Source organism: Pipistrellus hanaki, assembly GCF_964339955.1.
Source record: "Pipistrellus hanaki genome assembly, chromosome: 11".
Lineage (NCBI taxonomy): Eukaryota > Metazoa > Chordata > Mammalia > Chiroptera > Vespertilionidae > Pipistrellus > Pipistrellus hanaki.
In genome coordinates this window covers 1,841,925-1,866,123 of record NC_140513.1, presented here as the reverse complement: position 1 = coordinate 1,866,123, position 24,199 = coordinate 1,841,925, and the positions used below count along the sequence as shown (strand labels likewise).

At 59.1% G+C, this 24,199-nt stretch overlaps 2 protein-coding genes across 3 annotated transcripts; both read left to right on the top strand.

Moving 5' to 3' along the window:
• The first annotated feature begins 3,335 nt into the window (after positions 1 to 3,335).
• Positions 3,336 to 11,525, top strand: LOC311629935 (bile salt-activated lipase-like). 2 transcript variants are annotated; one of them, XM_084898528.1, is made up of 12 exons: positions 3,336 to 3,482; positions 5,813 to 5,972; positions 6,751 to 6,873; positions 7,048 to 7,245; positions 7,752 to 7,882; positions 8,184 to 8,291; positions 8,413 to 8,530; positions 9,049 to 9,235; positions 9,413 to 9,616; positions 10,337 to 10,534; positions 11,052 to 11,367; positions 11,401 to 11,525. In XM_084898528.1, exons 1-12 carry the CDS (start codon positions 3,417 to 3,419, stop codon positions 11,431 to 11,433), a joined length of 1,842 nt encoding a protein of 613 aa, XP_084754654.1. In that variant the 5' UTR covers positions 3,336 to 3,416; the 3' UTR covers positions 11,434 to 11,525. The 2 variants fall into 2 exon arrangements, with proteins under 2 accessions (XP_084754654.1, XP_084754653.1); XM_084898527.1 differs by having other exon boundaries at positions 11,052 to 11,525.
• Positions 11,526 to 16,775: 5,250 nt separating this feature from the next.
• LOC311629936 (bile salt-activated lipase-like) lies at positions 16,776 to 23,431 on the top strand. Its single transcript, XM_084898529.1, has 11 exons — positions 16,776 to 16,975; positions 17,736 to 17,895; positions 17,987 to 18,109; positions 18,295 to 18,492; positions 18,979 to 19,109; positions 20,151 to 20,258; positions 20,367 to 20,484; positions 21,005 to 21,191; positions 21,357 to 21,560; positions 22,593 to 22,790; positions 23,040 to 23,431. Exons 1-11 carry the CDS (start codon positions 16,910 to 16,912, stop codon positions 23,299 to 23,301), a joined length of 1,755 nt encoding a protein of 584 aa, XP_084754655.1. The 5' UTR covers positions 16,776 to 16,909; the 3' UTR covers positions 23,302 to 23,431.
• Positions 23,432 to 24,199: the final 768 nt, after the last annotated feature.

The following is a 24,199-nucleotide window of genomic DNA, read 5'->3' as shown; positions in this document are numbered from 1 at the left end:
CCGGCCTCACCGACGGGCCCCCAGGTCCTGCGACACTTAGAAGTATCTGGTGACTCCTCACTCAGAACCTGACACATCCCACTTTGGAAAAGCTTTTTTGTTGTGGAAAATACCAAGTACCCACCGAAATAGACAACTGAGTGGAGTTCATGCTCCAAACTGCTCCCCTGGCAGCACGCCGTCCTGCTGGAGGCACCCACTGTGCGGCCCTCGGGTGAGGGAGCCTGACCCGCGGCTCGGCTGGGCTCCCTCGGCCGCCTCTCGGCCTTCTGCCGCGTGCTGGACAGCCACGTGGTTCCTGGGGGCAAGGCTTCCTGGGGGCTGCCAGCCCGTGGGCCCGGCGTGCCACTGCCCCGTGTCCGCTGGGCACGGACTCCCTCAGACACCGGGACGGGTGCCCCCCACTGTGGGGCTTAGGACGTGGCACCCCAGCAGTGGCCAGTGGGGACCAGGGGTGCAACAAACACCTGTCTCCTGGTGCCCAGAGTGGGGTCGCAGCATTGCCACCCCAAGGAAGGTGCAGCCTGTGTGGCCAGAAGGCAGGGAGGGCCAGAGGGCATGTCACAGGACACGGGGTGACCTGAGGCCACTCTGGGAGGCACGCAGACACCTTTGGTGAAGACACCTCTGGCCACACGCTGTCGGTGGCAGCGCCGGTGTGGCCCAGTGTCTGTCTGAGTGGCAGTGCCTACCTGCTGTGGGGCCAGCACAGGTGGGTCTGCCCGCACAGACTGCTCCTTCGGGGAAGTTTTCTAAGGATTTGCCTCAGTTCTGTGTGCCATGAAGTCAGTGGGTGAGTTTTACTCGGTCAGCTCTGTCAGTTCAGAACCCGATACCTCCAGCCCAGTTACCCAGGTTAGCATAGACTTCTGGGAACCCATAGACCCTCCACGCACCCAACAATAGTCATGCAATCTTCACACAGAAAAACATGCAAACCCGCCCATCCGTGCATACTCAGCAGGGGTTCGAGAAGGGTTTTCCACCAATGAGATGCTCCCATGTTAACACCTTTACACTAAAAAGCAGAGAACACCGGGGCCCACATGTGAACTAGCCTCTGCAGAGAGAAGCTTAAGACTCCAACCCAGCTTCTTCCATGGAAACCTGGGCCCTATCCCAGCCTCTGTTGTCCTGGGCCCTAAGCCAGCCTCTTGACCTGGGCCCTATCCCAGCCTCTGTTGAAAAGTGGCATTAGAAGGAGTTTAAGTTTAAAAAATTTGGCTCTTGAAAGAAATTTTAATCATTGTACTGTTGATATTTGGCTCTGTTGACTAATGAGTTTGCCGGCCACTGCCCTAGCCAGTTGGCTCAGTGGATAGAGCATAGGCCTGCAGACTGAAGGCTCCTGGGTTTGATTCTGGTCAAGGGCACACGCCCGGGTTATGGGCTCAATCCCCAGTGGGGAGTTTTTGGGGGCAGCCAATCAATGATTCTCATCATTGATGTTTCCCTCTTCTTCTCTGAAACCAATAAAAATACATTAAAAGAACAAACTGGTCAGCAATGTGTTAGGAACTGAGGTTGGTCCTTACCATGCTTCAGAGGACTGTCACCCAGAGCAGTGGCTCGGGAGTTGGCTCACCAATGGATCCCCGATGAGATGGGAGTGAGGACAGAGTCTTCAGGGGTGTACGCTGGGCTGTGGTGTGAGAGGTCCGAGAGTCCAGCCATGAATCCAACCTTAGCTGAGTCACGGCACCATCACTGTCCAAGCAAAATCAGAGCGGACAGAAGTTAAAGTGGCAAAACCAGACTTTATTCAGGACTATTGCAACAGGGAGGACCTGAGCTCCATCTTTGTGGCAGAGTGGTAGTCAATTTGCATATTCCCTCTTTATTAGATAGGATGTTTTCATTGACTTCAGACGGAGGAAGGGAGAGAGAGAAAAACATTGGTTGGCTGCCTTCTGCAAGCCCTCTACTGGGATCCAGCCCACATTCCCAGCATGATTGGGAGTCAAACCCGCAACCTATCAATGTGTGCAACCACCACACTCAGCTACTGAGCCACGCCAGCTGAACGATTTTATTTGTTTTTAACATATTTTTATTGATTTCAGAGAGAAAGAGTGGGAGACAGAAACATCAATGATAAGAGAGAGTCATGGATCAGCTGCCTCCTGTACACCCCCAAATGGGGATCAAGCCTGCAACCCGGCCATGTGCCCTGACAGGGAATTGAATTGTGACCTCCTGCTTCACAGATGGACACTCAACCTCTGAGCCATACCAGCCGAGTATATTTTTCTTCATTTTATCATTGAGAGTATTACAGATGTCCATTTCCCCCTTTCCCCTCTCCACCCAGCTCCCCCCCTGCCCGCCCCAGGCCTTCCCCTGTCTATTGCCTGTGTCCAAGGGCCCTGCATCGATGCACAGAAATTCTGGATTCATCTCTTCCCGACCTCCCTCCACCTTCACTCCCAGATCTGTCCTGCAAATCTTTAGTAATCCACGGTGCAAATGTACCACAGCTTTTATCCACTCATCTACCGATGGGCACTCGGGCTGTTTCCAGATCGTAGCTCTTGTACATAATCTGTTAGGAACACAGGGAGCACACACTCACTCTGATTGGTGCCTAAGGATTCTTAGGAGAGGCCCAGGAGGGGGATCACTGGTCAAATGGCAGTTCCTTTTTGGATTTTTGAGGCAGCTCAGTACCGTTCCCCCCATTGGCTGCACCAGCCCCCATCCCACCGGCAGGGCACGAGGGTTCCCTCTTCTCCTCACCCGCCAGCCCCTGTGGCCTGTGGTTTGCTGACCCTCCAGGCGGTGGAGCTGATTGACTCTGTGGGTGAAATTTGCTGATTGGTGGCCTCCATTGGCCATCAGTACACCCTCATGATTCTTCCTACAGAACAGGCTCCAGAACGGGACTAGCTGCCAGAGGCCTGTTAGCAAATGCACCCCTCAAACTCTTTGCTCCCCAGTCCTCAGCCACCCAGCCCAGCCTGCTCAGTCCTGCTGCCCACTGTCCTGCCGTCTCCCCTCCTCCATTCCAGGAGAGCTGGGCTCTGGATCAGCGGACAGACACTCTGGCCTGCGTCCATGTGGTGCTGGGACAGGGCCTGCCTTGTGCCATCTGTCTCTATTCCCAGTAACGGTCGCAGGAGCACTGAGGGCACCAGCTCCCCATGGCGGCTCCTGGGAAAGGCGGACCATCTCTGCACCGGTGCACGTGTGTGCGCACACGTGTGTGTGCACACGCGTGCACCTGCCTGACCTTGGCCCAGCCCGTGCCAGGCTGGAAATGACAGCTGTGCTGGTCCCACGCACACCACCTGCAAGTGTGGCCACCCTGCAGGGAGGGGCAGAGGTCAGAGGAGGGAAAGGGGACTCTCCATAGGCTGGCTCCTGCCCCATAAATACCCACGGGCTGGAGGCAGGGCCCCCCATCAGACACACGCACCATGGGGCACCCGGAGCTGGTTGTCTTAGGCCTTGCCTGCTGCTTGGCAGTAGTGAGCTCAGCAAAGGTAAGCGACAGCCCAGTGGACGTGGCAGGAGACTTTCCACACCCCTAACCCGGCCTGGGACCTGGGATGGCACTGTGGAGGGGGCAGGCAGGTGGGGCGCTGGCACAGAGAGCCCCCAGAGCCCACCCAGCCCAGCTTCCCCGGCCCTTCCTTTGCCTCCTGCCTTCCCGCGCACACGATGGCCCCGCAGCTGACAGCCAGGACGCCATGACCTCCAATGTCAGAGACCACGAGGAAGGGCTGGGCCAGGCACTCTCCAGGGCACTCAGGGCACTTCCGCCAACACAAGGGTCCCCCAGCCCCAGGTCCCTGTACCCTCAGGGCTGATCTGGGCATCTGCCTGGGCCTCCAGGGCCCTGGCTCTCCCTCTGCCCGGGGATGGCCCTGGCCCGGCTCAGAAGGCGCTGGGCCCTGAGCAGCCCCCAGTTTGCCCAGCACAGCCCCTGCATCAGACCAGGAGTGTGGACCTCGGTCTATTTCAACCCGGAGCCCCAAGCCCGGCTCCGAGAGGGGTGACACCTTCTGCTTGCCAGTGGCCGGGCCCCTCCAGGGGGAGTGGGGAGCCTGGGGCACCTACAGGACCCCTTCCCTCAGGCCCTGCCAGGGGTGAGGAGCGGGGCTTCCACAGGAACCCACAGCTGCAGGCAGGCCTGACTAGGGGCCCCACTCCCCACCATGCTGCTGTTCCTCCACCCTCTTCCTGCGCCCTCACCCTGCTCTCCGCACCCCTGCTGCCCCTGGGACCTGCCCTTGTCCCCGGAAGTTCAGAGACTGGCCCTGGCCCTGAAAGAACCGGGTTATTTCTTCTTTTTTTTTTTCTTTCCTTTTTTTCTCTTTTAAAAATATATTTTATTATGTAAAATTTATTTATTTTTAAAATATATTTTATTGATTTTTTACAGAGAGGAAGGGAGAGAGATAGAGAGTTAGAAACATTGATGAGAGAGTCATCCACCAGCTGCCTCCTGCACACCCTCTACTGGGGATGTGCTCACAATCAAGGTACATGCCCTTGACCGGAATCGAATCCGGACCCTTGAGTCCGTAGGCCGATGCTCTATCCACTGAGCCAAACCAGTTTTGGCAGGAACCGGGTTATTTCCATGCGGCTCCAGCAGCTCCACTACCTCGCTCCCCACTCCCACACACAGTCACATACACACACACACACACACACACACACACACACACTCACACACACACTGCCCATACACTGCCCACAGGGTCCCTACGCCCTTGCCCTTCCTGCTGGGGCCCTCAGGCTGACCTCAGTCACACAGAGACCCGTATGTGAGGTGACCCAGTTCCCCAGCAGACCTGGCCCTCTGCTCCTTCCCAGCAGCCTCAGAGGCTGGCCAGGAAACATGCCTGGAGGCCTGGCACTGGGGGCTCTTCCTGAGCCGAGAGAGGAGAGGGAGGAGGGAGAAAGAGAGAGAGAGGATGCGCCCAGGCCTACACCTGGTCAGAGCCCCTGCCCAAAGCACCTGGTTCCTCCTCTCCAATTTCAGCAACCTCCTCCCACCCGCCGGGCCTGGCCTGGGTGCGGGGCTGCCTGCCCTTGGGCACCTGGAACCCAGCACAGGGGAGAGCTGGGAAGCTGCCACCTGCCATGGCCTCCCGGGGCGGGCAAGGGCCGCATGGAGGGCAGGAGCCTGGCTCTGATCACACGGTCCCCCACAGGGCGACTTCCAGCAGGAAAGCTGCTCCCTCCCAGGACGGGGTAGCTGAGCGCCGGGCCCACCTGGGCGGATGGGGACTGTGGGCCCAGCTCAGGGAGGGGGCTGGACACGCAGCAGAGGCTCTGATGGCCGGGGAGGGCAGTGGGGGCCTTTTCCAGCAGGAGGCACACTCACAGGATGGGTGCGGGCAAGGGGAGGAGACAGGCCCCACTCCGGGAGCTCACAGCCGGGCATGAAGCATTCAGGGCCCACGAACGGCTACCACTGCCGACCGCTGGACAAGCTAACGGGCCCAGCAGGACACACGGAGGCCACCCACCTTACAGAGAGGGAAACTGAGGCTCAAGGTCACAGCTAGACCAGAATCCAAACCTCCCCCGGCCTCGCAGCCTTGTGGGAAGGCTTAGCTAAGCAGAAACATGCCCACCTGTTACAGCAGCCTCCTCTGAGATTCAGGGGCAGGGCATTCTGGGGGCGGGGGCGGGGGCAGGCAGCAAGCTGCTCCTCAGTAACATGGGCAGGCGGTGGTCCCGGTCTCGGATGCAGGTCAGCCCCCTCACTTGAAGCTGTGTCTGGGCCCCTAGAGCCTGCTGGGGTCACTGTACCCCGCTGGCCCGCCCCGCCTGCACCCTGAGCCCACCCTCTCCCCAGCTGGGCGCCGTGTACACGGAAGGGGGCTTCGTGGAGGGCGTCAACAAGAAGCTCGGCCTCTTGGGCGCTGGCGGCCGCTCTGTGGACATCTTCAAGGGCATCCCCTTCGCTGCCCCGCCCAAGGCCCTGGAGAACCCGCAGCGGCACCCTGGCTGGCAAGGTGGGAGTGGGGGTTGGGTGCTGGGCTGGCCCTGTGCCTGGGGTGGTGGGTGGGGCATTCAGAGAGGACTCACTGCTCCATCCTGGCGACTACGCCAAGTGTGGGAGCTCCCGCTCTGTACTGCTCACACTTCTGAGTCCTCAGCACAGCACCAAGGGTCAGAGCCAGGTCCTCCTTGAACCCAGCTCGCTGTACTAACTGTTGGGACCCCAGTTCCCCCTTTAACCTCTGCTCCACTCGGCCAACTGTCAGTCCAAGCCCCTCTGCCAGTGGCTGGGTCTTATTGGACCTCGGGCGGTAGACGGAGAAGCCATGAGAAGTTGTGGGTGTAGAAGAGAATCTTTACTGTAAAGCTAATGGCCACGTGGCCACTGCTAACAAGGAGCCATTAGCCAAAACAGTGCTTCAAAGCGAAGGCCCACACAGCAGGGAGTCGCACACCGATTGGGTAACAACACACCTTTCCCTCAGAGTAGAAGTCTCCTGCATGGGAGCTGGTTACACAGGATCTATCCTTAGAACTATAGCCTCACCGAGCAGCCATGCCTGCTGGTTACAACCTTATGCTACTCACACAAAATAGGCTTTTTCCCAGTCTTTTGGGTTATAGAAGAGCATGCGTGCGCATGGCAAACACAGTGACCTTGTACTTGCATATAGTCCTTTGGATAGCCCGATTAAGATTCCCACACTGAGAGTGGCCTGGAATATCCGGTGTACTCAGAATAGGGTCCCCAGAGGCTACCATCCTCATGCCAGGCCCCCTGGTCACTCACAGGGACCCTGAAGGCCAAGGACTTCAAGAAGCGATGCCTGCAAGCCACAATCACCCAGGACAACACCTATGGCTCTGAGGACTGCCTCTACCTCAACATCTGGGTCCCCCAGGGCAAGAAGGAAGGTGCGCCACCCTTGTGCCCTCCAGTTCCCTAAACCTGTGTGCCCAGGCGCCAGAGGCCCAGCCCTGCCCAGCCCCTGGGGTGTGTGATCTCCAGAGCTGAAAGTCCCTGAAACATGCACCCAGAGGGGATCAGGAGGTGACAGCTGGGGTCACCGGGCCTGCTTCCTGCCTCAGTTTCCCGGAATCTGCCTGTCATGATCTGGATCTACGGAGGAGCCTTCCTCATGGGTTCTGGCCAAGGGGCTAACGTCCTCAAAAACTACCTGTACGACGGGGAGGAGATCGCCACGCGGGGCAACGTCATCGTGGTCACCTTCAACTACCGTGTCGGGCCCCTGGGCTTCCTCAGCACTGGGGACGCCAACCTGCCAGGTGTGCGGGGCCCTGGGGCTGGGGGTGAGGGAGCTGGTGGAGGCCCTTCAGCACCCCTCGATCCCAATCAAGTCCTCACAGAACCTGGAAAGTCCCAGGATTCTATTCCCAGAGCCAGGAACCTAGAGGTAGACAGTGAGACACAGGAGCCCATCGGCAGGTGTAGTGAGAGAAGAGGCTACCCACCAGCCAGGCAGGGACCAGGGACAGGGACCCAGGGAGACGGGACAGGGACCCAGGGAGAGACAGAAGATAAGACACTGAGGAGGTGACTCGGCAGACTCAGAGCCGTAGGACAGACGGACAGCAGAGGGTCGGTGTCAGGGAGAGAGATGAGCAGCCTGGCCCTCCTGCTCCTGGTGCCCTGCCTGAGCCCACACCCCCTCCAGCACCGCATTCCACAGCCTCCTGGGACCTGCCATGCACCATCCTGGGCTTGACAGGGGTCCCCACATGGAGGAAGCTCTCCCCCACCCCAGTCCCTCATGGGCCTCCACCCGCCCCAGGTAACTTCGGCCTCCGGGACCAGCACATGGCCATCGCGTGGGTGAAGAGGAACATTGCGGCCTTCGGGGGGGACCCCAACAACATCACCATCTTTGGGGAATCAGCCGGAGGTGCCAGCGTCTCTCTGCAGGTCTGGGGACCCGGGAGGGCGGCCTTCTTCCCAGGGTGTTGGGGGAGAACTATGGGGAGCTGATGGGGGCTGGGGGAGCTGAGGGAGGCTGGGGGAGCTGATGGGAACTAGGAGGACCTGACGGGAATTGGGGGGAGCTGATGGGAGCTGGGGGAGCTGATGGGAACTGGGGAAGCTGATGGAGCTGTGAGAGCTGATAAACTGTGGGAACAGCATGAAGCTGACAGTCTAGCTGTCCCTGCTGGAGCCTGGGTGGGCAGGAGAGGTGAGTCCCTGGTGACAGGACCTTTGTTTGTCGCAGACCCTCTCTCCCTACAACAAGGGCCTCATCCGGCGAGCCATCAGCCAGAGCGGCGTGGCGCTGTCCCCCTGGGCCATCCAGAAGGACCCTCTCTCCTGGGCCAAGAGGGTAAAGGGGAGCTGCGGTGGGAGAGGGGCTCGAGTTATCTCCTTTCCATGCCCTGTCCTGGATCCAATCCCTCTCTGCCCCACTCTGGCCTCACCCACCTGTCTTCCCTCCAAATCCCCAGATTGCCAAGAAGGTGGGCTGCCCGCTGGATGATACCGCCAGGATGGCCAAGTGTCTGAAGGTCACCGACCCCCGGGCGCTGACGTTGGCCTATAAGATGCCCCTGAAGGGCATGGAGTGTGAGTGGGGCTCCCCATGGGGGGGATGGCCATGCTCCCAAAGAAGTGAGCAAGTGCCGGGTCTGAGGGCTGGCCCTGTGTGGAGGGCGCCATCCATCCCTCTGATCCTCCTTTGGCAAACTGATGTGTATTCGGGCCACCACCAACCATGCCACTTACAGTCATTTGCAGCCAATTTCAAGGAACAGACCGAGTGCCTGTGGACTAGACCCGTGGCTGGCAAACCTCGGCTTACGAGCCACATGAGGCTCTTGGCCCCTTGAGTGTTCTAACGCTACTTCTTCAAAATAGACTCGCCCAGCGGAAAACTGACTTCTGCGCACGGGCCACGAAGTGTCAATCGCACTGTATGTGGGCGCCCACACGTGGTATCTTGTGGGAGAACCACACTCAAGGGGCCAAAGAACCGCATGGCTCGCGAACCGCGGTTTGCTGACCACTGGACTAGGAGACTGATCACTCTCCTCTATTCACTAATGCACTCACCGCCCCCTGCACTCCTGCTGCTCTCCATGCAGACCCCATGGTGCACTACCTGGGCTTCATTCCCGTCGTGGACGGAGACTTCATCCCTGACCACCCCATCAACCTTTACGCCAACGCGGCCGACATCGACTACATCGCTGGCACCAACAACATGGACGGCCACATCTTTGCCACCATTGACATGCCCGCCATTGACAAGGACAAGCAGACCGTCACGGGGTGAGGAGGGCGCAGGGCCCAGGGCGTGCCTGGGGGCCTCGTGGGGAGGCATCAGCTGAGGGAGGAGGCCTACAGATGTAGAGGGCCACCTGCAGGTCCTGGAGTGGGGGAAGGGGTGGAATTGGAGCCCCTCCCGCTGGCTCAGGTTGAGGGTCCAGTGCCGGCTTGTCCCTGCAGGGAGGACTTCTTCAATCTGGTCAGAGGGCTCACCTTCGCCAAGGGGCCCAGAGGTGCCAACGCCACCTTTGACCTCTACACGGAGTCCTGGGCCCAGGACTCCTCCCAGGAGACCAAGAAGAAGACGGTGGTGGACTTTGAGACCGACATCCTCTTCCTGATGCCCACGAAGATGGCCGTGGCCCAGCACAAAGCCAACGCCAAGTGAGGGCCGGGGCAGGGGAGGCCCAAGTGGGTCACTCACCTGCCCAGTGAGCCTCCCTGGGGAAGGGCTCAGGGGGTCAGGGAGGCCCGGGAAAGCCATGATGGGGTCCCAGTGGTGCCTGCGCCATCTGCCTTGCCCAGGCCTGACTGGCCTTCAGAAGGACCTCCTCACCTCCCAGCTCAGGGGCCTCTACAGAGCCCTCTCAGCCTCAGGCCTCCCCTGGCAGCTCCTGCTGCCTCCCTGCAGCCCCCAGGCTGAAGGGGACAGATGGGGAAGATGGCCTCTGCTGCGAGTTTGGAGTTGGCCAATATTCAAACTGCGGCCACCTGGTCAACCTCCAGCGAAAACAAAACCTAAGCCGGGGATGCTTCCTCGGAAGGCAGAGAAAATGATGCCTAGGCAGAAAGCTCTGCAACAACAAGGCAGTACCCTGGTCTCTCATTGCTGTGTTAGTGCCTCTGAGGTACATGCCGGTCTCATCCGATGACGGACACACATTCATTTGCAGAAGAAAAGGAAGGAAGACACCTCAATCTGTAGAACCCACAACCCCACGGCTCTCCCTTCCAGGTGCAGGGACCCAGGGCCCTCCTGAGTCTGAGTCAGGGGATTTCCCGGTTCCGCCCTGCTCTCCCCATGGCCTCCCTCCAGGGCCGGCTTGGGGTGGGCAGCCCAGCTGAGCTCCCTGCCAACCTGGGCCGTGTCCTTCTCCTCCTCAGGAGTGCCCGGACCTACACCTACCTTTTCTCTCACCCCACTCGCATGCCAGTCTACCCCAACTGGGTGGGCGCTGACCACGCCGATGACCTCCAGTACGTATTTGGGAAGCCCTTCGCCACCCCCCTGGGCTACCGGGCCCAAGACAGGACTGTCTCCGGGACCATGATCGCCTACTGGACCAACTTTGCCAGGACTGGGTAAGGCGGGGGGAGGCTGGGCCAGGCCTCCTGCCAGCTGGGCCCCACATGCCTGTCCCCGGTCCTACACTTGACCTCCCTGAGCCTCAGTACCCCCCTCTGTGTGAGGACAGGAAGTAATGGCTGGGCCCTGGCAGGTTTGGCTCAGTGGAAAGAGCCTGGGCCAGTGTACTGAAGGGTCCCAGGTTTGATTCCTGTCAAGTGCACGTACCTCATTGCAGGCTCAATCCCTGGCCCTGGTTGGGCCTGTAGGGATGTCTCTCTCACATCAATGTTACTCTCTCTCTCTCTCTGTCTCTCCCCTCCTTTTCACTCTCCATTGAAATAAATGGAATGATATCTCCGGTGCAGGTTAAAAAAAAGGAGAGAGGGGAGGAGAGGGGAGTACTGGCTGGGCCTTAGGACACGCACATGCCCAGCCAGTGCCCAGGACACAGTGAGGTGCCCTGGTGGTTCGGGTCAGCATGGAGGCTTCCCGTGAGCCCTCAGACCCACACAGCCTTCCTCTCCTGTGCAGGGACCCCAACAAGGGCCCCTCGGCTGTGCCCACCCAGTGGGAGCCCTACACCCAGGAAAATGGCAACTACCTGGAGATTAACAAGAAGATGGACGGCCAGTCCCTGAAGCAGCACCTGAGGAGCAGCTACCTGCAGTACTGGACCCAGACCTACCAGGCCCTGCCCACTGTGACTGGAGACGGGGCCACCCCTGTGCCCCCCTCGGATGACTCTGAGGTCGCCCCCGTGCCTCCCTCGGATGACTCTGAGGCTGCCCCTTTGCCCCCCTCGGACGACTCTGAGACTGTCCCTGAGCCCCCAACTGGTGACTCTGAGGCCGCCCCTGAGCCCCCAACTGCTGACTCTGAGGGGGCTCAGATGCCTGCAGCCATTGGCTTCTAATGTCCTTGGCTCCCAGTGGCCACAGGTGGGACCCAGGGAGCCCACCGCCCGCCCCAGCTCTTCCTGATTAAAGCTGCATCTCTCTCTGGCAACCCGCTTTGCCCTCATGTTTGCAAGCGCCTGTCCAGTCTCTGCCCATGTCCGGCTCAGGAAGTGGTGTGCCCCCTCATTCAGAGGAGGAGAGAGGGTCAAAGGAGGATCAGCCACTGAGTGGGGAGCGGCCCCCGTGGGCAGTTTCCTCTGGACCAGTAGGCCCAGCCTTTGGCCACATCCTCAGAGAGCGGGCTCTGTGTAACATGGTCTGGAAATGGCCTGGGAGAGACACTGATTCCCCTCCAACTGGATCCCAGGCAGAGACTGTAACGCATCCCCCTGGGCTCAGAGCAGAGGGTATCTGGGCTGGGTCTTTGCTGCCCTCGGCTCGGCCAGGGTGCTGCCCGCTGCTCTGGCAGAGTCCGCAGGGGAGCGAGAGGCAGAGGTGACACGCAGGGCCATGGCCACCCCAGCAAGGTCTGGGACTGGGCACCGCCTGCACCGAGGCTCCCCCATCCTGACCTCACATGGCCTGGGCGGTGGGCACTGTGGACATCCCGTTGTAGACAGTTCCTAGGCCCCAGGAGAGGACACGTGCCCCAGGCCCTCACAGGAAGAACTCAAACCCCAGGTCTGAGACCACAGCTCTCCGTGTCAGGTTGCTGGCAGTGGAGGGGAGGACTTCCTTCCAGATTCCCATTCTTTAGTTCCTCCGAGGCGGTGAGGGCTCAGAGGAGAGAAGGTTCCTGACAGCCGGCCACCCTGATGCACACGGTCCAGTGTTTCCTGGCCAGGCGGTGGGTACAGCGGGCAGTGTTGGTGCTATTCCTCCCTGCCCGCCCTGCCCCATTCTTCCACCTCCCCCACCAGAGGTTCCCATCACCCACCTCCCATGGCAGAACCACAGCACAGACCTGGACAATGAGGGAGGCCAGCCAGGGCCTGGGGGCTCTCAGGGCTCCAGCCCGTCTACCCTCAGGACAGTGAGTCTAAACTGGTGACTGTGCGAGACGGGACCTCAGACCTCACAGCCCTGGTTCCTCTGGGCCAGAGGGGAGCCAGAGGGCTGGAATCAGCACGTTTATCCTGCAAACCCACACTCACCTGGGACTCCTCAGACCACGTGCCCCCAGAGCAAGGGGGGTAGACTAGGGCTTGGTTTTTGGTGAAATGAAGCCTGTGAAGAGCTGCAGTTCCTGGGTCCCAGGGCCCAGCTGTCACCTGAAATAACCTGCATCACAAATCCTTCCCTGTGGCTGGCTCAGCCCGGCCCGGGGAGAATGTGATGGGGGCAGGGAAGGATTAGAGAAGACAGACAAGAGAATAAAGCTGGGGCCAGGTCGGATGCTGTTCTCTGATGGAGAGACAGTGCCACAGCCTGCAAGCAAAGTCTTTATTTTATACTCAGATTCCACCAGGCAAAGTGCTCAAGATGTTTACATTGTTCTCTCAGATTTCAAATCTACTCAATTACATGCACCTGAACTCTATGCAGCTTTGTTTTGGCAGCACTTGCTGTACCGCCACAGCCTACATCACTTAGCCACGCGGACCACAGGTTCAAACCATATGGTTAAACTTATAACCGTAACCTTTGGCTATAATTGTGCTGGGACTTACACGTGGCTTTGAGAGAACCGTGCCCTTGCATTAGTCTGAGCTTGAACCTATCCAAACACCGTAGCCGCTCTCCATACCTCCCCAGACACAATGTCGCCAGAGAGGCCTTCCCAGGACAGGGCTCCCTGAGGCTTCCAATCAGTAAAGGAAGGCCCGGCCCCTGGAGGACAGAATGGGAAGTCATCGTCCCCCCCCCCCCCCCGCCGAGGCCACTGGCCAGTATACCCGCCTCACCTTCCCAGTGGCAGGCTCTGATCTGTTGACAATCTCCCACTTAGTGCTGGTGGGTTCCTGTCTGAACTTGAAATTCAGGAATTCCTCCTCCTGGGCAGCAGAAACCACACACCCAGCCACACTCCCCTCTTCCTCCAAAGGCAGGTAGCCCCGTCCTGGTCAGGAGTTGGTCCTTGGATGATTATTTTTTAAAAACCTAGGTAATCCCTAGCCAGTTTGGCTCAGCTGATTTAGCATTGGCATGAGGACTGAAGTGTTCTGGGTTTGATTCCAGTCAAGGGCACATTCCTAGGTTGTGGGCATGGTTCCTGGTAGGGAGCTTGAAAGAGGCAACTGATCAATGATTCTCTCTCATCATTGATGTTTCTATTTCTCACTCCCTCTCCCTTCTTCTCTGAAATAAATAAAAAATATATTAAAAAAACAAACATTGGGGTAAAATATACACAACAGAAAAGGTTAACAATTTATAAGACTTGAATTAAATGATATTAATTGCAATCAGATTAATGTGCAACCATCACCCCTATGTAGTTCCAAAAGTTTGCATCGCTCCAAAGATAAACTTTGTTCCCATTCCACATTAATTTCTGTCCCCACAGTCCTGTTAATATATTCTACTTCCTGTCTCAATCTATTTGCCTATTCTAATCATTTCTGTCACTTTTTAAAATTGATTTTGTTTTTAGAGATGGAAGAAGAGAGAGAAACATGGATCTGATAAACACCCTAGAGGTCCGTGCACAAAACTCATGCACTGCTGGGGCCCTAGGCCTGGCAGGTGACCAGGAATGATCAGAGCCTCCCCTACCCCCATACCTTCACCCTCTGCTGTCTGATGATGATGGCCTTTCTTCATTCCGCACCACTCCTGGTGGTCAGTGTGTGTCACAGAGAACCGTAAAATTCCTAGCTGGGCAACCTCCAGTAGGAACAATTTCCACGTTAGCCTTTTATTGAAGAGGATGAATATGCTCCCTCCTGCACGCCCCCTATTGGGGATGGAGGCCTGCGTGTGCACTGACTGGGAATCCAAAGGGCGACCTGTTGGTGCATGGGAAGACGCTCAACCCAGTGAACCACACTGGCCGGACTATTTGGTTTATTTTACTTTGAAAATGTATATATTTTTTATTTCAGAGAGGAAGGGAGCAGGAGAGAGAGCCAGAAACATCCATGATGAGAGAGAACCACTGATTGGCTGCCTTCTACACACACTCTACTGAGAATCAGGCCTACAACCTGGGCAAGGGCCCCTGACTGGAATCGAACCTGGGACCCTTCTGTCCACAGATGGAACCACTGAGCCAAACTGGCTAGGGCCTATTTTTTTTTTTTTTATTATTGATTTTTTTACAGAGAGGAAGAGAGAGGAATAGAGAGTTAGAAACATCGATGAGAGAGAACCATTGATCAGCTGCCTCCTGCACACCCCCTCCTGGGGATGTGCCCACAACCAAGGTACATGCCCTTGACCGGAATCAAACCTGGGACCTTTCAGTCCACAGGCCGACGCTCTATCCACTGAGCCAAACTGGTTTTGACTATTTTATTTATTTTTAAATTTAACTTTATTGTTGATGTCTGCCATTTTTCCACTTCCCCCCTCTTCACCCAGCTCCCGCCCTGCCCCAGGCCTTCCCCTGTCTATTGCCTGTGTAGAGGGGCCCTGCATCAATGCACAGAAATTCTGGATTCAGCCGAAGCCGGTTTGGCTCAGTGGTAGAGCGTCAGTCTGCGGACTGAAAGGTCCCGGGTTCGATTCCGATCTGGGGCATGTACATTGGTTGCGGGCACATCCTCAGTGGGGGTGTGCAGGAGGCAGCTGGTCGATGTTTCTCTCTCATCGACGTTTCTAGCTCTCTATCTCTCTCCCTTCCTCTCTGTAAAAAATCAATAAAATACATTTAAAAAAAAAAAAGAAAGAAATTCTGGATTCATCTCTTCCCGCCCTCCCTCCACCTTCACTCGCAGATCTGTCCTGCTGTTCCATGTGTCCATGCCTATGGATCTGTTTATTCGTCAGTTTATTCGGTTCATTAGATTCCACGTGACTGAGATCATGTGATACTTGTGTTTCTCCCACTGGCTGTTTCACTCAGCATGGTACTCTCCAGGTCCCGCCGGCTGTCTCAACGGCTCAGAGTTCCTTCGTTTTTACAGCTGCATAGTATCCCACGGTGTAAATGTACCACAGCTTTTATCCACTCGTCCACTGATAGGCACTTGGGCTGTTGGCAAACGCACCCCTCAAGCCCTTTGCTCCCCTATCCTCAGCCTCCCTGCCCATTGTCCTGCTGCCCATTGTCCTGCCACCTCCCCACTCCATCCCCAAAGAACTGGGCTCTGGATCAGCAGGCAGCCAGCGTGGCCGGTGTAGGTGGGTCCATGTGACGTCACGTGGTGTGACATCAGCTGGGCTTTGGCCTATGTACAAGCACCGGCTCCTGGCAGTGAAGGGTCCCTTTCCAGAAAGGGCTCTGCCTTCCCCGGGCCCTGAACGCACCCCAGCCCTGTTGAAGGCAGCACTGCCAATGCCACAAAGGCAGGAACCCTGGGCTTTGTGCCTGGAGCTGCCTCTGGTTCCCGAGGGAGACACGCTCCCCGAGCCACAAACACCCTTCTGCTCTCACTCACTCTGCTCAGCTCTCTCTCCCTCTGTCTCTCCCTCTGTCTGTTCCCTCTCTGTCTCTCTGCTGTGCCCAGGTTGCGGTGCATTTCTGAAGCCAGGTGCTTCCTCTTCCTCAGGGAAGCCACCAGGCTGGACGGGAGTGCCCCCCCACCCCCACCTGTGCCCACCTGAATCCCCAGTTCTGCCTCCCCGAGCTGCTGGTGCTGAGTGGGAGGTGTGTCCTCCCTGAGGGGAGGTCGCCTGCCCTGTGCTGCTCTGGCTCCCCACACCCAGCTTGGACTGTTCCCCAGTGGGCCCTCGGACCCAGGCTCACCACGTGGCTGCCCAGGCAAACACAGCCCTCTCTGTCCCGGAAGCCACACGCCCATGGCCTATGACCTCCCTTTGCTGAGGTCCGGAGCTCAGCTGGGGGCCAGGCAGGGCCTGGAGGGAAGCAGGCCCACTTCTCTGGGGGAGCCCAGGCCCTTGTAAAGGAGCCCCCATGCGGGGCCCTGTGCACCCAGCTGGGTCCCTGTCGCCCTGGCTTGGCCACCTGACTATTCCCAGTGACCGGCCCAGGTGCACTGTGGGCACCAGGCACCCGGATCAGGAGGTCCTGGGCAACGTGAACCATTTCAGCACCCGTGCACGTGTGTGTGTGTGTGTGTGTGTGTGTGTGTGTGTGTGTGTATACGCATCTCCCTGACCTTGGCCCTGCCTGAGCCCACCAGGAAAAGGTAGCTATTGTGTGTGTGTGTGTGTGTCTGCTCACACATGCATGACCTTGGCCCTAAGATTGGCTGGGATCGGTATCTATCTGGCCCCGGGTATACTGCCTGATATAGAAGGGGCCCAAGGAAGAGGAGGAAGGAAAACAGCCACAGCCAGCAGCCAGCCCCGGCTCCCGGATTTCTCCCGGATGGCTCCCACCCCATAAATAACGCACAGAGGCAGCGTCCCGAATCAGGCACACGCACCATGGGGCGCCTGGAGCTGGCTGTCTTAGGCCTGGCCTGCTGCTTGGCAGGAGTGAGGGCAGCAAAGGTAAGTGAGAGCCCAGCAGACATGGCAGGGGTTCCTTGGCTCCCCTAACCCGGCCTGGGACCTGGGAAGGCACCGAGGAGGGGGCAGGCAGTTGGGGCGCTGGCACAGTGAACCCCCCAAGCCCACCCCAGCCCAGCTTCCCCGGCCCTTCCTCTGCCTCCTGCCTTCCCGCGCACACGATGGCACCGCAGCTGACAGCCAGGACGCCATGACCTTCAATGTCAGAGACCACGAGGAAGGGCTGGGCCAGGCGCTCTCCAGGGCACTCAGGGCACTTCTGCCAACACAAGGGTCCCCCAGCCCTAGGTCCCTGTGCCCTCAGGGCTGACCTGGGCATCTGCCTGGGCCTCCAGGGCCCTGGCTCTCCCTCTGCCAGGGAATGGCTCTGGCCCTGCTCAAAAAGGCACTGGGCCCTGAGCAGCCGCCAGTTTGTCCATCACAGCCAAAGCGTTAGACCAGGAGTGTGAATCTCGGTCTAGTTCAACCCGGAGCCCCGAGCCCGGACCCCCAGAGGGGGTGACACCTCCTGCTTGCCAGTGGCTGGGCCCCTCCAGGGGGAGTGGGGAGCCTGGGGCACCTACAGGACCCCTTCCCTCAGGCCCTGCCAGGGGTGAGGGGCGGGGCTTCCACAGGAACCCACAGCTGCAGGCAGGCCTGACTAGGGGCCCCACCTGGAGGCTGTCTGAACCCCTAGAGCCTGCTGGGGTAACCCCCCCCCCGCTCCCCCCTTGCCTGTGCCCTGAGCCCGCCCTCTCCGCAGCTGGGCGTGGTGCACACAGAAGGGGGCTTTGTGGAGGGCGTCAACAAGAAGCTCGGCCTCTTTGGCATCGGCGGCCGCTCTGTGGACATCTTCAAGGGCATCCCTTTTGCCGCCCCGCCCAAGGCCCTGGAGAACCCCCAGCGGCACCCTGGCTGGCAAGGTGGGAGTGGGGGGTGGGTGCTGGGCTGACCCTGTGCCTGGGGTGGCGGTGGGTCCACCATCTTTATGCCAGCCCCTCTGGTCACCCATAGGGATCCTGAAGGCCAAGTACTTCAAGCAGAGATGCATGCAAATCACTCTAACCCAGCTGCATACCTGGGGCTCCGAGGACTGCCTCTACCTCAACATCTGGGTCCCCCAGGGCCAGAAGGAAGGTGCTTCCCTCACCCCATGCCCTCCAGGTCCCCGATCCTGCAGAAAGCTCCCAAGCAGCCAGAGGCCCAGCCCTTCCCCTTTGGTGTGTGTGGACCCCAGAGCTGAAATCCCTGAAACAAGCACCCAGAGTGGATGGGGGGAAAGGGGTGTTAGCTGGCATCACCAGGCCTGTCTCCTGCCTCAGTTTCCCAGAACCTGCCTGTCATGATCTGGATCTATGGAGGAGCCTTCATCTTAGGTTCTGGCCAAGGGTTAAACTTCTTCAGAGACTACCTGTATGATGGGGAAAAGATCGCCACGCGGGGCAATGTCATCGTGGTCACCTTCAACTACCGCCTCGGGCCGCTGGGCTTCCTCAGCACTGGGGACGCCTACCTGCCAGGTGTGCCGGGGCCTGGGCCGGGGGTGAGGGAGCTGGTGGGGGCTCTTCAGCATCGCTTTCTTCCAACAACTCCTGAGAGTCTTCCAGAAAGACCCAGAATTCTCCTGGCAGCACAGGAAGCTGGGGGTGGACAGTGAGATACAGGAGCCCATCGGCAGGTGTAGCGAGAGAACAGGCTGCCCGCCAGGGACCCAGGGAGGGACCCAGGGAGACCAGGAAGTGGGGACAGGGACCCAGGGAGAGACAGAAGATGAGACACTGAAGTGGTGACTCGGTAGACAGACAGCAGAGGGCCGGTGTCAGGGAGAAAGATGAGCAGCCTGGACCTCCTGCTCCCGGTGTCCTGCCTGAGCCCACACCCCCTCCAGCACCGCATTCCTCAGTCTTCTGGGACCAACCATGCTCCATCCTGGGTTTGACAGGGGTCCCCACATGGAGGAAGCTCTCCCCCATCCTAGTCCCTCATGGGCTCCCCACCCACCCCAGGTAACTACGGCCTCCGGGACCAGCACATGGCCATCGCGTGGGTGAAGAGGAACATTGCGGCCTTCGGGGGGGACCCCGACAACATCACCATCTTTGGGGAATCAGCCGGAGGTGCCAGCGTCTCTCTGCAGGTCTGGGGTCTTGGTAGGGCTGGCATTTTTCCCAGGGTAATAGCGGGGATCAGGAGGGGGCTGACAGGAGCAGAGAGAGCTGATGGGAGCTGGGGGAGCTGATGGGAGCTGAGGGAACAGGGGGAGCTGATGGGAGCTGGGGGAGCTGATGGGAGCTGGGGGAACAGGGGGAGCTGGGGGAACAGGGGGAGCTGATGGGAGCTGGGGGAGCTCATGGGAGCTGGGGGAACAGGGGGAGCTGATGGGAGCTGGGGGAGCTGATGGGAGCTGGGGGAACAGGGGGAGCTGATGGGAGCTGGGGGAGCTCATGGGAGCTGGGGGAACAGGGGGAGCTGATGGAAGCTGGGGGAGCTCATGGGAGCTGGGGGAACAGGGGGAGCTGATGGGAGCTGGGGGAGCTGTTGGGAGCTGGGGGAACAGGGGGAGCTGATGGGAGCTGGGGGAGCTGTTGGGAGCTGGGGGAACAGGGGGAGCTGATGGGAGCTGGGGGAGCTGTTGGGAGCTGGGGGAACAGGGGGAGCTGATGGGAGCTGGGGGAGCTGTTGGGAGCTGGGGGAACAGGGGGAGCTGATGGGAGCTGGGGGAGCTGATGGGAGCTGGGGGAACAGGGGGAGCTGATGGGAGCTGGGGGAGCTGATGGGAGCTGGGGGAACAGGGGGAGCTGATGGGAGCTGGGGGAGCTGTTGGGAGCTGGGGGAGCTGATAGAGGCTGAAGAAGCTGATGGAAACTAGCAGGAACTGATGGGAACTGGAGGACCTGACAGGAACTGGGGAGCTGATGGGAACTGGGAGGACTTGACAGGAACTGGGGGGAGCTGATATGTACTGGGGAAGCTGATGGGAACTGGGAGGACCTGACGGGAATTGGAGGGAGCTGATGGGAACTGGGAGGAGTTGATGGGAACTGGGAGGAGCTGATGGGAACTGGGGGAGCTAATGGGCTGTGGGGACAGCATGGAACTGACAGTCTAGCTGTCCCTGCTGGAGCCCGGGTGGACCGGAGAGGGGAGGCTATGGTGACAGGACCTCTGTGTGTTGCAGACCCTCTCTCCCTACAACAAGGGCCTCATCCGGCGAGCCATCAGCCAGAGCGGCGTGGCGCTGTCCCCCTGGGCCATCCAGAAGGACCCTCTCTCCTGGGCTAAGCATGTAAAGGGGAGCTGTGGAGGGGCTGGAATGGGAGGGTCATGTCCTTTCCACGACCTGTCCCAGTCCCCAGCTCTGGCCTTACCCACCAATATGCCCCAATACCCCCAGATCGCCAAGAAGGTGGGCTGCCCCCTGGACGATACCGCCAGGATGGCCAAGTGTCTGAAGGTCACCAACCCCCGGGCGCTGACACTGGCCTATAAGATGCCCCTGGTGGGCCTGAAGTGTGAGTGGGGCTCCCCATGGGGGGATGGCTATTTACCCAAAGAAGTGAGGATTGAGGGGCTGCTTCCTGGCCTGTCACCCGCTCATGGCATCCCTGGGAGCCCGCTGCCGCCAGGGCCCTAATTGCCTCGGATGCCATCCCTCCCTCTGATCCTCCCTGGGTCCTGACCCCTTTGGGAAGCTGGTGCACCTTGTCCCCAACAATGGGCAGAAACAGTCATTTGCACCCACTTTCAGGGACCTCAGGCCCAGTGCTGTCAGCGGGCCGGAGTGGCCCAGGGAGCCTGTGGCAGTGTGCACACAGTCTGGGCTGCCACACTGGGCAGAGGTGGCATCGGGCGGATTGGGCCAGGGAAGCTGCTCCACACGGGCAGGGCAGCCCAGGACATAGAATGATCCGGGCCCATGTCAGGGGGACAGGCTGGGGTCCTGGTCTGGATCAGAGGAGAAAGGAGCTGCCCCTGGACCAGGGGCATGGAAAGGGGCTCTGGAAGGTGCGAGGACCCCTGCTCTCCACTCAGACCCCATAATATACTATGCGGGCCTCCTGCCTGTGGTGGACGGAGACTTCATCCCCGACGACCCCATCAACCTTTTCGCCAATGCGGCCGACATCGACTACATCGCTGGCACCAACAACATGGATGGCCAGTTTTGTGCCAGCATTGACCTGCCGGCCATCAACGTGGTCATACTGACCATCACCGGGTGAGTAGCCCGGGCCAGGGCAGTCCTGGAAGGCCTCTTGGGGAGGCATCAGCTGAGGGAGGAGGCCAGGAGGAGTAGCGGGCCATGTGCAGGCCCCTAGCAGGGTGGGTGAGGATGCCTCCTGCTGGCCCGGGTACAGGGTCCAGTGCCGGCTTGTCCCTGCAGGGAGGACTTCTACAAGCTGGTCAGAGGGCTCACCATGGCCAAGGGGCCCAGAGGTGCCAACGCCACCTTTGACTTCTACACGGCGTCCTGGGCCCAGGACTCCTCCCAGGAGGCCAAGAAGAAGACAGTGGTGGACTTAGAGACCGACTTCTTCTTCCTGATGCCCACCAAGATGGCCGTGGCCCAGCACAGAGCCAACGCCAAGTGAGGGCCGGGACAGGGGAGGCCCAAGTGGGTCACTCACCTGGCCAGAGAGGTCGATGGGCAACTCAGGAGTCAGAGGGTCCTGGGAAAGCCAGGATGGGGTCCCAATGGTGCCTGCACAGGGACTTTGTGCAGCCCTGGAGGTCCGCAGACTTCAGATATTGTAGTCATTATTTGATAATATGATGTGGAGGAGATGATGAGGAGGAGGTGATGTGGAGGAGGTGATGTGCAGGAGATGATGTGGAGGAGATGATGTGCAGGAGATGATATTTTGACTCCTGGTGGGTCTGTCTGTCCCTGCTTGTCAGCTCTGATTGCTGGATTCACAGCCGAGTCACCTCCTTCCTTGCTTGCACAGGCCTTCAAAGGAAACTTAAGAAAACTTAACCCCTATTCACCTCAGTATAGGTGTTATAAGACTGACTGATAGGGCTCCTTTTCAGATTAATTCAGGTGCTCTGTCCACCAGGTTGTAAGGCCCCAGTCACTCAGCCCACAGGCCTCCCCTGCAGTGTCTGCAGCCCCCCTCCAGCCCCCAGGCTCAGGGGGACAAAACATGGGGCAATTATCTCTGTTGTGGATTGGAGTTGGCCAACATTCAAAACAACTCTGGCCTGTGGCCGCCTGGTCAACCTCCAGCGAAAACAAAAAGGAAGGTAAGGATGCTTCCTCGGAAGGCAGAGGACACGATGCCTAGGAAGTGCAGGCAGAAAGCTGGTCCCAACTACAGGAAGTTGAGCTCTTCCTGGGGCCGGACAGGTGTGTTCCCGAGGAAGACACCCATTCATGTGCAGAGAGGAGGGAAGACGCCTCCATAGGCTTTGTGGAGGGAAGAGTGAATGCACCTGAAATCCCAGAACCACAACCCCAAGGCTTTCCTTTCCGGGTGCAGGGTCCCTCCTGAGTCTGAGTCAGGGGATTTCCCAGCCCCGCCCTGCTCTCCCCATGTCCTCCCTCCAGGGCCAAGCTTTGTGAGGGCAGCCCAGCTGAGCTCCCTGAAAACATGAGCCATGTCCCTCCCCTCCTCAGGAGTGCCCGGACCTACACCTACCTGTTCTCCCACCCCACTCGCAATCCATTCTACCCCAGCTGGGTTGGCGCCGACCACGCTGATGACATCCAGTATGTGTTTGGGAAGCCCTTCACCAACCCCTTCATTTACTGGCCCCAAGACAGGACTGTCTCCCGAACCATGATCGCCTACTGGACCAACTTTGCCAGGACTGGGTAAGGCGGGGGGAGGCTGGGCCAGGCCTCCTGCCCTCTGGGCCCCACATGCCTGTCCTCGGTCCTACACTTGACCTCCCTGAGCCTCAGTACCCCCCTCTGTGTGTGAGGATAGAGCTACTGGTTGGGCACAGAACACTTACATGCCCAGCCAGTGCCAAGGACACAGTGAGGTGCCCTGGTGGTTCGGGTCAGCATGGAGGCCTCCCGTGAGCCCTCAGACCCACACAGCCTTCCTCTCCTGTGCAGGGACCCCAACAAGGGCCCCTCGGCTGTGCCCACCCAGTGGGAGCCCTACACCCAGGAAAATGGCAACTACCTGGAGATTAACAAGAAGATGGACGGCCAATCCCTGAAGCAGCACTTGAGGAACAGCTACCTGCAGTACTGGAACCAGACCTACCAGGCCCTGCCCACCGTGAGCAGAGACGGGGCTGTCCCCCTGACTCCATTGGATGACCCTAAGGCCACTCCCGTGACTCCCATGGACGACTCTTCGGCCGCACCATGAGCCCCCCACAAGTGTCTCTGAGGGGCTCAGATGTGCAGCCATGGGCTTCTAATGTTCTTGCCCAAGAGGCCACAGGTGGGACCCAGAAGCCCAAGCTCTTCCTGAATAAAGTCCCATCTCTCTCTGGCAACCCGCTTTGCCCTCATGACCCAGGTGCCCTTCTCTGCCCATGTCCGGCTCTGGAAGTGGATGCCCCCTTATTTAGGAGGAGGATAGAGGGTCAGGGAAGGGTCAGCCCTGAGTGGGGAGCAGGCCCCGTGGGCAGTTGCCTCTGAAGCAGTGGGCCCAGACTCAGCCTCGATTTTGGGGTGTGGGGTGCGGGCTCTGTGTAACAGGGTCTGGGAATGGCCTGGGAGAGACACTGATTCGCCTCCAGCTGGATCCCAGGCAGAGACAGTAACGTATCCCGCTGGGCTCAGTGCAGAGGGTACCTGGGCTGGGTCTTGGGTTCCCCCAGCTGGGCCAGGGTGCTGCCCGCTGCTCTGGCAGAGTCCGGAGGGGAGTGGGAGGCAGCCGTGACACACAGAGCCATGGCCACCTCAGCAAGGTCTGGGACGGGGCACCGCCTGCACCGAGGCTCCCCCATCCTGACCTCACATGGCCCGGGTGGTGGGCACTGTGGGCACCCCGTTGTAGACAGTTACTGTGAGAAATGCTCACCTGTCCCAATTCTAATGACACTCAGAGACAGAGTGCGGTGAAAGGAGACCTGAATGTGCTCTCCAGAGCGGGTGTCCGCATGACTGTACAGGCACCCCTGGTGCGGGAACCCCGCCCATTTGTGCAGCTCCTCATTGGCTGAGTACTCTGGGCTCACCTGTTTCCTGGCATGTCCACTAGGTCCTCCCATTGGGCCCTTTAAGAAAATTGGGCTGAGCCTTTTCTAGTTCCCCCTAAC

Excerpts from the sequence above, each read along its gene's own strand:
- LOC311629935 (XM_084898527.1), top strand. The coding sequence starts at position 3,417 with ATGGGGCACCCGGAGCTGGTTGTCTTAGGCCTTGCCTGCTGCTTGGCA. Across the intron at positions 5,973-6,750 it reads GCGGCACCCTGGCTGGCAAG|GGACCCTGAAGGCCAAGGAC; the intron begins GTGGGAGTGGGG and ends GGTCACTCACAG. Across the intron at positions 8,292-8,412 it reads CTCTCTCCTGGGCCAAGAGG|ATTGCCAAGAAGGTGGGCTG; the intron begins GTAAAGGGGAGC and ends CCAAATCCCCAG.
- LOC311629936 (XM_084898529.1), top strand. The coding sequence starts at position 16,910 with ATGGGGCGCCTGGAGCTGGCTGTCTTAGGCCTGGCCTGCTGCTTGGCA. Across the intron at positions 16,976-17,735 it reads CAGGAGTGAGGGCAGCAAAG|CTGGGCGTGGTGCACACAGA; the intron begins GTAAGTGAGAGC and ends CCCTCTCCGCAG. Across the intron at positions 22,791-23,039 it reads ACCAACTTTGCCAGGACTGG|GGACCCCAACAAGGGCCCCT; the intron begins GTAAGGCGGGGG and ends TCTCCTGTGCAG.